The 15,724-nt window shown below is 36.4% G+C and overlaps 1 protein-coding gene across 1 annotated transcript in view; it reads left to right on the top strand.

Annotated features, from left to right (window-relative positions):
* LOC134540622 (proton-coupled amino acid transporter-like protein CG1139) overlaps positions 1-14,854 on the top strand; it is a 136,273-nt gene extending 121,419 nt beyond the window's left edge. The window contains exons 6-10 of the mRNA XM_063383463.1: positions 893-977; positions 3,008-3,280; positions 5,041-5,219; positions 6,727-6,908; positions 10,957-14,854. Coding sequence (XP_063239533.1) covers positions 893-977; positions 3,008-3,280; positions 5,041-5,219; positions 6,727-6,908; positions 10,957-11,198 — 961 coding nt within the window. The 3' untranslated portion in view covers positions 11,199-14,854. The remainder of the gene's footprint in view (positions 1-892; positions 978-3,007; positions 3,281-5,040; positions 5,220-6,726; positions 6,909-10,956) is intronic.
* Positions 14,855-15,724: the final 870 nt, after the last annotated feature.

Genomic DNA, 15,724 nt, shown 5'->3' with positions numbered 1-15,724 from the left:
AATTCAGTCACTCAATTTTAGACGTGTTTTTTTTATTGTATTAACTATATATCTGATGCATTTGCGTAGCCAAATGTCCTGTTTCAGCAATGATAGCATCTAATGGATTTCTATACATTTTACATTTTTGTCAGTAACTGCTCAGTTAAGTTTGTAAAAAAATAAATAATAGTTTTATTCAAAGTAAAGTGATTTTGTGTTCCTAATTACAAATTATGTTCAAGTTATTTTGTGTTCTTTATTACAAATTATGTTCATGGTATGATAAAAGTGATAATCAAAAATACAGTAGCTGATAAAAAAAATACATTAACCACTATAAGATCATGCCGTGATTTATTGAAATATATGTATGGTACATATAAAATAGATTAATACCTTAAAGACTTTACTTATACCTAGTATCGATTATGCTTCATATCCAAAACAATAAAAAAGTTCTAATATAATTTATGAAAAATTCTTGTAAGTACTTTTATGATTATTTTTACTATTTAATAAACTAAAATCTTAAAGACATTAATTTTAACATCTTACTATAAAAAACTAAAAAAATCTGAAAATATTTAAGCTAATGATGAAGACAATATTACTTAGGACTTACGGGATAAGGTTAGTTCTGTAAGAAATATAGTGTTGTTTCAAGAACCAATTTCCTATGTAAGCAAAAACTTGTTAAATTTACGAGTTTCTAAACATTGATTATCTTAACACAATAATGTTAAAATTAAGGTAGTTATTACATATGATTTCAGCTTTTTACTGTTGACGTTAAAACATTATCATGTTATGTTTATTTTAAGTTTTAACAATAATTAAGTTCCCTATCAAATATTAACTAAATCACTTAGACATAAAAATAGAGGTATAATGATTTTTTTTTTAATTTCAGATCAATTGTAAATGCATTCCTGATAGTATATCAACTCGGTATATGCTGCGTGTATATAGTATTCGTCGCATCTAACGTGAAGCAGGTGCGTATCATATTGATTTCTCTCAAGTATACATTATAGGTTCTTAATAAAAAATCTTATTGAAATTTATCCTATTTTATAATATATAAATGAAATGTATATATTTTTAACAGATAATTAGTGGTAATAAAGTCACGTATTATTAAAAGTAACTTATTTGGAGATATGTATATCTTTCATATAATTTGAATTACTGAGTAAACAACATATTTGTAATAATCATAATTTAATTTCATAGAATTAAAACTTTACATTGTATCGTAGAACACTTAATAATCAATGTTAACAGGTTTTTGTTCAATGATTTGTTTTCATGAGCACCGACAACACTTTATCATTATTAGTTAATGTTAATTTAGCGTAACTAAGTATGTATAAGTTCACTAGTTGATGAACTTAAGTGACACCTTATCGACGCGTGGCGCTGCCGCTATTTATTCTTATACAGAATTTGTTTTGTTGAACTTTGAAAAAATATTCTTTTGAAACCTGTTGCCAAGAAACAATTTTTAATGCTACAAGAAAATATTGTAAATTCTAAAACACATTGCTATGCCTGTTATTTATATATTTAATAAGTTATTTTTTTTCGTACTTACGAAAATTAGCTTATAATTGTAAATAATTTACGTTTCATAGAAGCATATATTATTTAAAACCTGGAAACGTAGATTGAATATTCAACAATATGACATTTCGTAGTTTTATTAGTGTTATTAACTTTAATACTGGAAATCTCTCCAGGAAACGGTTTATAAATAACTTAAAAGGATGTAGGCACTGGGACAGCACAAAGCATAAATACCCGGGTAGGAACTCGAAATAAGTATTACAGCGAATTTTTTTTTTTGCAGCGATATTGTTGATCTCATGTATATGTGAAAATTTCCAAATATTTGTAATTTTGCATAATTATTTCAGTTCCATTTTCAAAAAAAAAAAATTACAGTCTATCAACTCTAAGCACTATCACAACAATCACACTCTTATTCATTGCTAGGTTATTCCTCTTGTGTGATGACCTATTTCATATGGTTGACATGCACTGTTAGCCTATTAATTGCGGTTATATACGGTTAAGCTACTACTACTCATATAATCACATCTAGGCACCACATATTCAGCCACTCTCTTACTTCAGCGCTAGGTAATATCTTTGGTATGATGATTTACTGCAGGTAGTGGATCTCCACTGGCACCCCATCTACATGCGGCTCTTCATGTTGACGCTGTTGCTTCTTAGTCTCATCAATTTGAAGCATTTTTCATCAACCACACTCTCTCTTCATCTCTAGGTTATACTCTAATATGAGGATCTCTTGTAGGTAGTGGACCAGCACTGACATCCCATTGACGTATGCTGCTTCATGTTGGCACTATTGCTTCTTAATCTAATAAATTTTAAGCACATCAAACATACTCTCTCTTCATCACTAGGTTATTTCTTCAGTATGAGAATATCTTGAAGGTGGTGCACCAGCACTTACACCCCACTACCTTGTGGCTGTTCATTTTGGCGCTGTTGCTTGTTAATCTCATCAATTTGAGGCATTTTTCATCAATCACACCTACCTCTTCATCTCTAGGCTATTTCTTTAGTATGAGGATCTCTTACAGGTAGTGAACATCCACTGGCACCCCACTGCCGAGTGGTTCTTCATGTTGACGCTGTTGCTTCTTAATCTCATCAATTTGAACCATTTTTTAATCAACCACACTCTGTCTTCATCTCTAGGTTATTTTTTAAGTATGAGGATCTCTTGCAGGTAGTAGACCAGCACTGACACCCCTCTACCTTGTGGCTCTTGATGTTTGCGCTGTTGCTTCTTAGTCTCATCAATTTGAAACATTTTTCATCAAGCACACTCTCTCTTCATCACTAGGTTATTTCTTCAGTATGAGAATCTCTTACAGGTAGTGGACATCCACTGGCACCCCATCTACATGCGGCTCTTCATGTTGACGCTGTTGCTTCTTAAGCTCATCAACTTGAAGCATTTTTCATCAACCAGGCTCTCTCTTCATCGCAGGTGGTGGACATTCACTGGCACCCCATCGACGTGCGGCTCTACATGGTGGCGCTGCTGCTGCCGCTCATCCTGCTCAACTACATACGCAACCTCAAGCTGCTGGCACCCTTCTCCACGCTCGCCAACATCATCACCTTCGTGGGGCTGGGCATCACCATGTACTACCTCGTGGACGGCCTTCCCTCGCCCATGGAGCGCCGCATGGTGGGGCCACCCATGGAGTTCCCGCTCTTCGTCGGCACCACGCTCTTCTCGCTGGAGGCCGTCGGCGTGGTACGACGCCTCGGTCACTCCACCACACGTCTATCCTTTTAGACAAGCCATCGCCACTAGGCCTGTTCTTCATCGTCATCTTCAACATCTGCGTCCTTGTAATCATCGTAGTCATCGCCATCTTCATCATAATTGTCATCATCATTATCAGGTCCATTTTCATCATCGTTTTAATCATAACAATCCTCATTGTCATCATTATCATCCTAATCATCGTCATCTTAATCACCAAGTATGATTCTTCTCATCATCATCGTCATTTTAATGATCCTCCTTTTCATCATCCACACCATCATAATCAAAATGAAAATCATCCTCATCATAGTCATTATAATCGTTCTCCTCCACCAAGCCTCACAATGCAAACCTCTTCAGCTTCTAGCCCGAATCTTCCAAAGGTCCATTCGGACATAGTAGAGCCATACTGAGTCGTGGTTTGTGTTGTCGTAACCAAATTATTTTTTATATAAAAGTATGGATTAGGAATAACATCACAGGAAAACTTAAGACATCAACCAACAAATCACATGGAGCTATATGATATATATTAAACATTGACTGGATAATTTAACTGATGACCACATTTCTTTTCTCAGGTAGCTTATGCATTTTTTGAACTTAATCGTAAATTTTATATTTATATATAGTTTAATCAATGCGATATTAAAATTTACGTAAATATGTATATGTTCTTTAGAAAAATTAGCATTTAATTTTTTCTATGATTTTTGAAGTAATTTATTTTCTTTATATTATGGTTGTTTCAATAAAATTCTGCACGTAGCATAAATAGATACACACGCTTACTTTTGTGAGTTTGTAAATTCATGAAAAACATATCGGGAAAGTGTAAATTATGTAAAAATAAATATCAATGGTAGGTACATATTATTACTGCTTCTTACGGCGGCTTTTACTAACGGTTGGCAGTCCACGTAGCCACATCTGGTCGTGATGTTGCAGAATGGAAGGCTTTTACAAAGCTAATTTATAATACTACAGTTAAACTACTGTAAATCTTTACAAAACATTTTATATGGTAATTTTTGCGTAAATTAAAGATGGTTTTGGAAATAATGCTAATTTTTTTAAACCACGGAAAAATGTAATCGAATATTTATTAAATGTACTTTATGTGGACTTAATTTGAACTTTATTTATTCTTATTAATTTGTAGAGTTAATACTTGAATGCTATCCAGGAATTATTTTAGAAATAACTTTAACTAACGTAGGTACTGGGACAACACAAACCCAGCAGTAATACGAAATTTTTTTTTGTAGTGGTATAATTGCTTTCAAGTAAATGTACAAATTTAGAAATATTAGCAATTTTACATGATGATTTCAACTCTATTAGCAAAAAAAAATTACCAGTGGCGAGATTAGAACCGTGCTCTACCACTGTGCTATTTAGCCAGTTGAGCGTTGAGAAGGAAAACATTTATTATCAGCATTATAATTCCAGATTTCTTAACGTATTTTAAAACTTGCAATTTCTTTCTCACTATGACTATTTTTACTTTACCAAATGTATTCCAGGGTAGTTTCACTGTCATAAAGTTATATTTGTCACACCCATACGTTTGGTATGTACCCTAATGTTAACGAAAGTGACTATGTACGGGTTTATAATGCTGCATCATCTGGGTCTGCCATCTTTTCCGTTCATCGACATCCGTTCCATTTCCCCACGAAATCATCCCCACCAATGTCGTTGCACCGAGAGCAGTGCATAAACATGAAACACTGCTGTTGCAGATCATCTCGCTGGAGAACAACATGCAGACGCCGGGAGACTTCGTGGGCTACACGGGGGTGCTGAACAAGGGCATGTCGCTGATCGTGTTCCTGTACGTGCTGGTGGGGTTCGTGGGCTACGTCAAGTACGGCGAGGACACCATGGGCAGCATCACGCTCAACCTGCCCACCGAGCACATGTGAGTCGTCAACCACGCAGCTCTGCTGTGATTGGCCGGGAGAGTGTGGGCCGAGGGAACCTATCACAACACACTTTTAAATGTCCTTGTATACCGGTTCCCCAAATGATTCACGCATTTGATAATTGTCATTTAATACTACTTATTTTTGGGACTTAAAAAAATCATATAATATTCAAGAATTTGACTTTATTTTTTTATTAAGCTTATTAATAAGCGCAGTTAATACTGTACAGATAGTCAGGAAATGGTTTACAATTAACCTTAACTAACTGGAAATAATCCTAAACCAACATTACTGCAACCATTTTTTTTGTAGAAAAGCAGTTGCTTTCATATGTACAGATTTACATATATTTATATCTGTTATTTTACATGATTATTTCAGGTCAATTAACAAAAAAAAGTTTTACAGAGTAGAGGGATGACTTTAAATCAACAGAGAATTAATAAACCCTTTTCTAAAACACACACTAGTGAAATGAGGTATCAGAACTACGGCACAAATATCGGGATTTTTACCCTATCTTCTTTGCTGGCGGGATAACAATTCCTCTAGAGAATTAAGAGCTTGCTGCACTTTGGAGCTTCGATTTGTTTAAAATGGATACTTCGTACTTTAAAATTTTGTGAATGGTAGGTTAAATTGAGTTAGCTACATTACAAATACTTAAAATTGTATGGTAGATAAAATTAACGTGCCACAAAATATGTGGAAAATAATTCTGTTACCTCTTATGATTTCAATGAAATAATTTTGTTACAGATGAAAAATTCAGAAATACGTTCAGTTAAACATAATTCAGACAACATGCTATCTTAAATATTTTATGTTTTATTTACATTGAAATTAATGTTCAGCTTCAAATTCTAAAGCGTGTACCAACCTTGCGAAGAATTCAAGCCTACAGCCAAAGTCTTTATGTGTCCTTAACGTAATCTAAAAAAATTAAATGGTTTCATAATAGCTAATTTATGATTCAAAAGACTAATGGAAATATCAATACAAATTGTCAAAATAATAATGCTAACGCCAAATCCAACCTCAGAGTTGATATTTTATAGTTGCAAAATACCAGTTGCGAAAATACGCAAATGTGTGCAAACGTATACAAAAATATTGAAAATTATGAGAAAGTATGTAAACATTTACAAAAGCATTGGAAAGTATACGGAATCATGAGCTATCTGTAACCAGCTGTAAAATCATGATTTGCTGCTACTATCTGTAACCGGCTGTAAAGATTTTTCAATTCAAAACTTTTTTTTAATCCCGCACCATCGAGCAATATTCGTTACTTTTGTTACATATGTTACGCACGTTACACACGTTAACTCCTTTTCCTATTCACTTCCGTTACTACCCCGTGATTCTGATATTACTAAACCGACTGTAAGAAATTTTTTTACTTTAAACAATGTTATAATTAATTGATGGTGGAATTGAACTTGTTAGGTTGATTTTTTTTTTTAAATGTTGTGTCGGACTGTGTTGTTTCTTCGGAAGACTGGCGCAGAGCGTGAAGATCATGTTCGCCGTGGCCATCTTCATCACGTACGCGCTCCAGTGCTACGTGCCCGTGGACGTGGTGTGGAACTCGTACCTGCGCCGCCGCATGGAGCGCAGCTCCGAGAGCCTGCAGATGTTCGTCGAGTACCTCATGCGCACGGCCATGGTCATCAGCACGTGTGAGTTGAACCGCATCCGCACGGCTCAAGATGCATGGTCCTGGATCAACCTTGAACTTGACAACAGATTTATAACCCATTAATCACCACTCCCTCCATTATAAATTAGTGCCCATTAAGATCCCATCAATCTCAATTAGTTTCAATTAAGATCTCATCAATCTCAATTAGTGCCAGATAAGATCCCATCAAACTCAATTAGTTTCAATTAAGATCCCATCAATCTCAATTAGTGCAATTAAGATCCCATCAAACTCAATTAGTGTCAGTCAAGATCCCATCAATCTGAATTAGTGTCAATTAAGATCCCATCAATCTCTATTATAGTCGCATACCGACACAATCAATTATATTAATCTCCCCTTTCCATCGCCATGAATAAGTGCCAATGATAGTCCCATCAATCTCAATTATGGTCGAATACTGACACCATCCATCCCAGTGAGTGTCGATTAGTGGTGGTGAGCACACACACACACACACACACACACACACACACACACATACATATACATATATACACAAATAAGTAAAGGGTATTTTTGGAAATTCTTTGTTTTATCCTCAAAAGCTCACTGCTTTCCACTCAGGGTTGTTGGTGTACCGTCTATTCTAAAAGGTTTTGGTGGAAGTGACTGTACAAATTTTAAAAAATTTAAATTTTAGACCATGTTTTTTCTTGTGATCTCCATGGAAATGGCTGTTGCATCGTTGATGCAATCTTCTTCTTCTGCAGCAACTGACATTGCATTGTTTAGGCTTTTTATTGAATTTTTGAGCTCATTAATTGTGCTAGGAATGCTGTTACAGTGCATCAAACTGAAGATTGGCTCGCCAATAATCCTGCTGTGGAATCTGAATTCCCCGAAATTATGCAGTGGCACAATATTGTATTAAAAGTCTGCAGAATAAAATAACAGAATAACAAAAGTAATTAAAACACATTCTGTAACATAACACATTTTTGCCACCCACTTCCAAGATCATAATAGGCTATACCTACTCTTACCTGGACAATAATGGTTATTTCAGCTAGGTTATTTTGTTTAGATAAATGCTAACTCGCAGCCCTGTAGAAAATTGTATAATCCAGTATTTCTTCCTGTTATATTATTTATAAGAATTCTTTGGTTTCATAAGTTGATTTGATTTTCAAAACTCTATTTTTTGTTTGAAGTAAAGAAGTGGCATGCCCATGAGAAAAGCCATGTACATATAATGAGCAGTGTGAGAGTGTTCTGCCTGTAGACTTACATAACAAATCAGGGGCACATCAGGAAGTTGTTTATAAAATGCTTTTTCTATTAAAAAAATTATTTAATGGTTTTATGAACTTAAAAGCAAATTTTTATGTCAGTCTTAGCATGTAGGCATAGAAAACCTAAAAAAATATAGTATTCATATTTGAATTAATCATTGTTATGTAGCCTTAATCTTAAAATTAATTAGCTTCTAAGTATATCATTTTAAAATAAAAGTAATCCCTTTTGGCACAGCATTAATATAATTTAATGGCTCAGCAAACTAAACATTCTAACTTAAAACTCTTTTAAACATCAAAATACATGATCAAGAATACATTTTACGTCAAATTCAATCACTCACATGAAATTATCAAATAATTTTCTCCCGATTATAACATGCTAGATTGTGTTCATTAATACTGAACAAAAACGATTATTTTACATGAATTACAAATTACACATATAGGGATTGTAACAAATAAAAACCAAATTAATATTAAGGGCGGGGGGGTCCCCTTAGTAACTAGAAGCTAAGAGTTAGAAATTAGGAAATGAAAAGGAGCCAGAAATCAAAAGTTAGGAACCAGAAGTTAGGAAATGTGACGCAAGGAACCAGGATACAATAGTTAGGAACCAGAACCAGGGAACTAGAAGCCCATATATAGAAACTAGGAACCGGGTATTATGAACCAGGATGAAGGAACCAGAAGCTAAAAGTAAGAAACCAGGAGCCAGGATTTAGCAGATGAGAAGAACAGGAACATAATACAATAAGTAGAATCCCGCTAATGCCACCCCTCACAGTTTCCGGAAAAACGGACTTATAAACGGAATGGTCGCAATAGAGAATTCGGGGTGTCACCGCATCGTTCGATACATCGTGTGAATGCCGCTCGGGCAGTGTCTAGCCGAGCTCGGCGCGTCCAATATCGCACGAAAAGCGGTCTCAGCTGTTATGTTATCTTACCCGCCCGCACGAAAAGCCGCTGTGGTAGCTTCTGCGAGAGCGTAAGAAACTCGTCCGGCCAGGCTGGCGGAGCGGCGGCTTGACGTCATACGTGACGTGACGCTTACCTCTCCATCCCCTGCTAATTCTTCAAGGTTAATCCCTCCCAGAGCCACAAACCATGTAAAAACACCCCACCCCCTTTTCCGACTAACATTTTAACACATTCCCTCCCTTATTTCAACCTTCTGCGTGAGAAACTGTCAGCATTCTCCTCCCCTCCCACAGCGTGTGCGACAATATTCCAACTTGTTTTTTTTTTTCTTTTTTTTATGCTGTGAAGGGACGTGGAAAAAATAATTGCTTGAGCTGTCAAAATAAACATCGCTGACGGCAAGAGTGGGAGCGCATCCCGATCTGTCGCTGTGATTATATACTCTAAAAACATGTCACAGCTTTTCAGGATAGCATTGTTCGTATATCTTTCGTTTATAGCCGAATGTTTTCTACCTGATCCACACAAGTTCCTTCGCCACATTTTGAACGAAAATAACCACCAGCCCGTTAGCATAGCCGAACTCGCGTGACGTGGATTCACTTAGCGCGAGTATTTATCGGAACCCATTGTTCGGGGTATGCGAGTCCGAGGTGTATACCATAATTCCACGCATTTTTTTGTTTATCTGCGCATGTGTGAAGTCAGAGATGTTATAGAAAAATAGCATAGAACCAAACATCTGGCGACGTCGTTAACACAGTGAACACAGCTTTGTGTGGCCAGTGACACCTGAGATGCAACTGGCAAGATCACACTAACCAGTCGCAAGACAAAGGCACGGGACCGGGATGGCAAAAGACGCGCGCTTAGATGCTATCAGGTAGCGTGGACAGTCTAGAGGGGTAGTATCTATTTTTATTCGTCTTTTGTATTCCTGCCTGCTTACAGTACAGCGCTCGCCAAGATAAACGTGAACACATAGCGCCCTAAAAGTGTAACAGACTTGTTTTTCAGCCGATTTTACTCAAATTTTCGACTTTCTCTGCTCAAATTTTTCACCTTTTCTCAAAAACGGTCGTATAAACAGAATGGACATATCAGAGGGGGGTCGCATCGGCGGGATTCTACTGTACAAAGAACCAGGGGCGAGGGATCCAGAACCAGGCATTAGGAACCTGGATATAGGGATCAGGATACAATAGCTATAAACCCGGAGCTAGGGACTAGAAGACAAAAGTAAGTAACCAGGAGCCAGGATTTAGCAGATGAGAAGAACAGGAACCATAATACAATACAAAGAACCAGGGGCGAGGGATCCAGAACCAGGCATTAGGAACATGGATCTAGGAATTAGGATATAATAGTTAGGAACCAGAACAAAGAACTAGGAACCAGAAGCCAAGAGTTATAAACCAGGAGCTAGGGACTAGAAGACAATTGTAAGGAACCAGTAGCCAGGATTTAGCAGATGAGAAGAACAGGAATCATAATACAATACAAAGAACCAGGGGCAAGGGATCCAGAGGCAGGCATTAGTAAACTGGATCTAGAAATCAGGATATAATAGTTAGGAACCAGAACAATGAACTAGGAACCAGAAGCCAAGAGTTATAAACCCAGAGCTAGGGACTAGAATACAAAAGTAAGGAACCAGGAGCCAGGATTTAGCAGATGAGAAGAACAGGAATCATAATACACTACAAAGAACCGGGGGCAAGGGATCCAGAGCCAGGCATTAGGAACCTTGGATCTAGAATTAGAACAATGAGCTAGGAACCAGGAGGTAGGGACTAGAAGACAAGGAGTTAGGAACCAGGAGTCAGAATGTGAGGGAATGAGTCCGCTCGTGGTGGTGTGCAGTTCTGCTGGCCGTGGCCATCCCGAGGCTCGAGCTGTTCATCTCGCTGTTCGGCGCGCTTTGCCTGGCCGCGCTCGGCATAGTCTTCCCCGCCACCATCGAGCTGTGCCTGCTGTGGCCGGACAGGTTCGGCCGCTGCCGCTGGATCCTCGCCAAGGACCTGGTCATCATCCTGTGCGGCGTCTCCGGCCTGCTCGTCGGCTCCTACACCAGCATCCTCGAGATCGTGCTCTCCATGCTCTGACGTCGCCCCGGTCGCCGCCGCGACAGAACTGCACAACCACTTCGCCTTCACCACCACCCTCTTTTCACGTGATCCCATCCACGATGTGGCGTATTACTTATCAGATATGGTGAAGCCAACATATAGTGGTAAGACACATACGTTGCACCATCAGGTTGTCTTCGATTCACGAAAGTAGCGATAGAACTACAGAAATACTTCATCTTAACAACCACCCCTTTTTATATGATCCAATCCACGATATGGGCAGCATGGTGGCATATTACTTATCAGAGATGGTGAAGCCAAGATATAGTGGTAAGACACATACGTTGCACCCTCAGGTTGTCTTCGATTCACGAAAGTAGCGATGGAACTACAGAACTACTTCATCTTCACAACAGCCCCTTTTTATATGATCCCATCCACGATATGGGCAGCATGGAGGCATATTTCTTATCAGAGATGATGAAGCCAACATATAGTGGTAAGATACATATCTTGTACCATCAGGTTGTCTGCGATTCACGAAAGCAGCGAGAAAGTAGTTAACGATACTGGAGGAATGATCATGAAAGTCACGAAAAAAAAAGGTTCTCTAAATAAATGATAATATTGCTGAAAGTCACTTAACTTCAATTGTCAGTAACTTTTTTGACACCTCACTTCAGTTCATTATCATACATTAAATATAAATAGTTTTAGTTATCTCATTTGACCACGTGAAAATTATTATTACAGATATTTTAGCTTTCTTACTAAAATTTTGGTATGTTCCTCAAGTATATCTGTTTATTTTTTCATTTGCACATGTTGAATTTTGTGTATACTATATCTATATGAAAATTCACCATTTGCTATAAAATTGTAAAAAAAAAATTAGTCAAGGTCTTAAAAAAACCAGTAAATTGTTTCGCCAGTTATTTTTGGGCATCCTAAATATCAAAGAGACGCCTTTTTTTGTCCATATAAAGCATTGAATATTTTTTGGGACACCATATTGTAAAGAGAAAATGTCCAATCGTCGCTTAGCAATGGTCGGGTTTAGTTGGCCGAAGTTTCACTAGCACGGCTCTACCTGATCTTTTCGAAAATCATTGACCTCTGTGTGGATGTGGGACAATAATCTATTCATATTATTCCTCAATGCGGTGTGTGTATTTGGCTTCCTTAGACATTGTACAATCTGACAACATAATGCTGTGCCTTTTGGATGTGGACCAGTGTAGACACTAGCATTAAATCTCGTCATGGAACTTGTCATATAATGTTGTGTCTTCTGTTTCTCGACCTCTTTCATCACTAGCATCTTAGAGATTGTCGGCTGTAGGCTCTGATATAATCTCAGCCACTACCATGGAAGACTAAATTGTTTTCCATTCAGAACTACCCATCTTTATCAGTCAGAATCCATACATTTGGGTAAGGATACACAAACACATAATGCTTTTCGAACTAATGAAGTGCTTACCTTGAAACGATTTCGACTCACTTCATTCTTCGGGATGCTGTACCTGGCTGCTTTCGGTGTCGTCTTCCCTATTAAATATGCTATGCAAGATCCTATGTGCTCATAGACTGCTATACAATATTCATGGAAGTCATAAACGTCATACTATGATGTCACCTTTGTCATTACTGTAGAATACTGAATGCTTTCCCTTGCAGTACTACCCCTTGTAAGAATACCTAACATAAATCAGCTCATATTCTTTGAACCAGATGGTATTCGTGACATTCTTTGTCGTGCTCTACATAATGGTTTTGGGAATTGATTGCCTTATCAACTACATGCTGTGCCTGTTGTAAATCGACTGGTGTAGATGCTATCCTGATTCCTCGTCTAGGACAAAAATATCATCCTGTGTCATGTTCTCGCTATTCATTGGCTCATAGACAATACCCGAATTATGTACTCTGTTCTCTGACTTAGTTTGGGTGTTTACTATCACCATAGAGCAAAAACCTTTAAGTGTTGTGTGTGACGAGTGTCTGACACAAATAATATCCAATAAAACACATTTTTCATCACCCTGCATGGTGTTTCAAGCTATATGCACCTAAAAAGGCATATTCCTAATCGTCCACTCCAAGCTGTGATGTTGCTTTAATAATTGCTCACCACTATGTTAAGACTGATTAAATTTCATAATACAATCATCTCTCACCTGTTCATACAGTTTTGTGTGATTATGTATATCTTATACACCCTTTCATTTAATTGAATTCTGTCTGTAGTTTCATTAAGTTGTTCTGCACACTTACATATGCTTCCCTCAGTATAAGATTGTCCTTATACGATAATGTTAAGTCTGTCATAGATGGAACTGAGTGATTACTGCAGTGATAGTGAAGGATAACTTTGTTTCATTTGCACATGTATTTATTGATGTGCTGGACATATGCATGCTATCATGTGCTTGGAATCGGCAGCTGTCCGCCTGATTGTACAGTGATCGTCCTGCAGTGTGTGGACCGACATTGAGTGACCAAGTGATTCTCGCGAAGGATTATATTATCATCCAATTTTAAGTCCACTGGCTACACATCAGCTCATACATTAGCATTAACTACAACACCCATTACAAGCTGCCCATCATTTCAGAAACATCCAATTTTATTCGCCACCCTACACATGTAGACAAATGTAAGTTACAGCCATTTTTATAACTATTTTAAAATATCCTTTCTCAACGAACCAGCATGTTGATATATATATATATATATATATCTTTATATATTTAAATACTAAAATGACATTTTTCGGGGTAGGCTTATCATCCAAAGGTTGGCAAATAAACTTATTGTTTGCAGTTTGTGATTTTACTTCTTGTCAATTTTAACCGTATTATTAGCGTTTCGTGACAACACAACGAAGCTGTTTCCATCTCTTCAGAGAGGCTGCATTAGCAAGTGGTACCATCATTCTGATGAAAGCAAATGTGATCGCCAAATTTAAAAGAAAATACATTTACGTGAAACTTAATACAAAGAGACAAAACATTAATCTCATTAAAGTTTTGTTATTCTAAATCACATTATATACAATCTTGAGTGTTACTACTTTTTAAATTAGGGATTTTATGGCGTCATAGAGAAAGAGAGAGAGAAAGAAAAAGGTTTGTTTTATTGCAATTTATGATAATAATAGTAAAAATAATATGTACACACTTATTTATAAAACATTTGTTAATATGAGAGAGAATATATTGCGCAGTGTAAAGTAGATGCAGTTGTAAATTTAAAACGGTATATTGTGGTCTCATTTCCCTTTGAATAGTATCCACGTAAGACTTTAAATATCCCGATAATTTTTGTTATTACATAGGGAAGACTCATAAAAGTGCCAAAAAAATTACTGTGTGCCTCATATAACCTTACTCTCACATCACTCTGTATATATTATATGAAGTGTTTATTTATATTTAAAATATTCATAGAGAGAGACGGTCACATGTGTATAATATATTACTGTGTTAATTGTATTTAGTATTTATTAGTTAGAATTGTTTAATTATTGCTAAACATTGGTTTGTCTTTTAAATTTCCGCAGTGAGATTTGTTTTGTACCTACTAAAAAGACAATTATTTACTTACTAGTTATAAATAAAGATAAAATGACAGTATTTGCAGAATAATGACATACCAGTGATTTATTCTGCTGTATATTTTGTTATGTAGAAACTGTACAAAGTAACTAAATAATTCAATATGAATTGTATTTGTACAATCAGAAAAAAATAAAATAAAATTTTGTAAACATAGTTGAACTTGTTTTGATACTGGGTAATATAATTACATGTACAAAAACACAATCAAACATACTAAAACTACAAAATTAATACTAAATTTTTGTGAAACTATTTAGAGTTTTAAAAATGTGTATTACATTTCCATTATAACCAAATGTGAAGTTTAGAACGACCTAAGACAGCCTTAAACTCTAGAATAGTGAATGCAATGTATAAGACAACAACCAATTTAACAGCCGATTCCTATTTAAGAGTACATAATTATTTATACAAAATTACACAGAATTAGTTGTTTTACCGGGAGTAATTATTATGTTGTATAAATTTAAGGAAACTCAACCGTTGGGAATAAATATTTTGCCGCGCAAAAATAGTTTGCTTTATACTTTTTAATGATGAAATAATTTTGCTTTAATGTAATAGAACTGTTATCGTAAAGTTCCTTAAAGCATTGGACATCTTTTCTCTTAAATTCCTAAGGATTTTAAACAAAACTAACCCCTAGAATGATATTTTTTGAGTCACCTCAATTTTTAAGTAGCTAAAATGAACAATTACGAGAAAAAAGTTGTCAGGGAGAGCATTAAGCAGAAAATTAAGTTTGGAATGTTGTTTTATGATGAAACGACTATTCTCTAAGACATACGGAAGTTCTCTGATGGTTGAAGGATGATTCACACAGCGATGATTTGGTTTTATGTTCGCTTTCGGCAGGCTTCTTAAGGAAGCCACCTGGCGGGTAGGCTCTAAAAGTCCGTGGCGTTAAGGGCGACTTCATCATTGCGCCTCTGCGCG

The sequence above is a fragment of the Bacillus rossius genome, chromosome 17 (assembly GCF_032445375.1).
Source record: "Bacillus rossius redtenbacheri isolate Brsri chromosome 17, Brsri_v3, whole genome shotgun sequence".
NCBI lineage: Eukaryota > Metazoa > Arthropoda > Insecta > Phasmatodea > Bacillidae > Bacillus > Bacillus rossius.
Note: the sequence above shows the minus strand (reverse complement) of the source record. Positions and strands in the feature narration are given on the sequence as shown.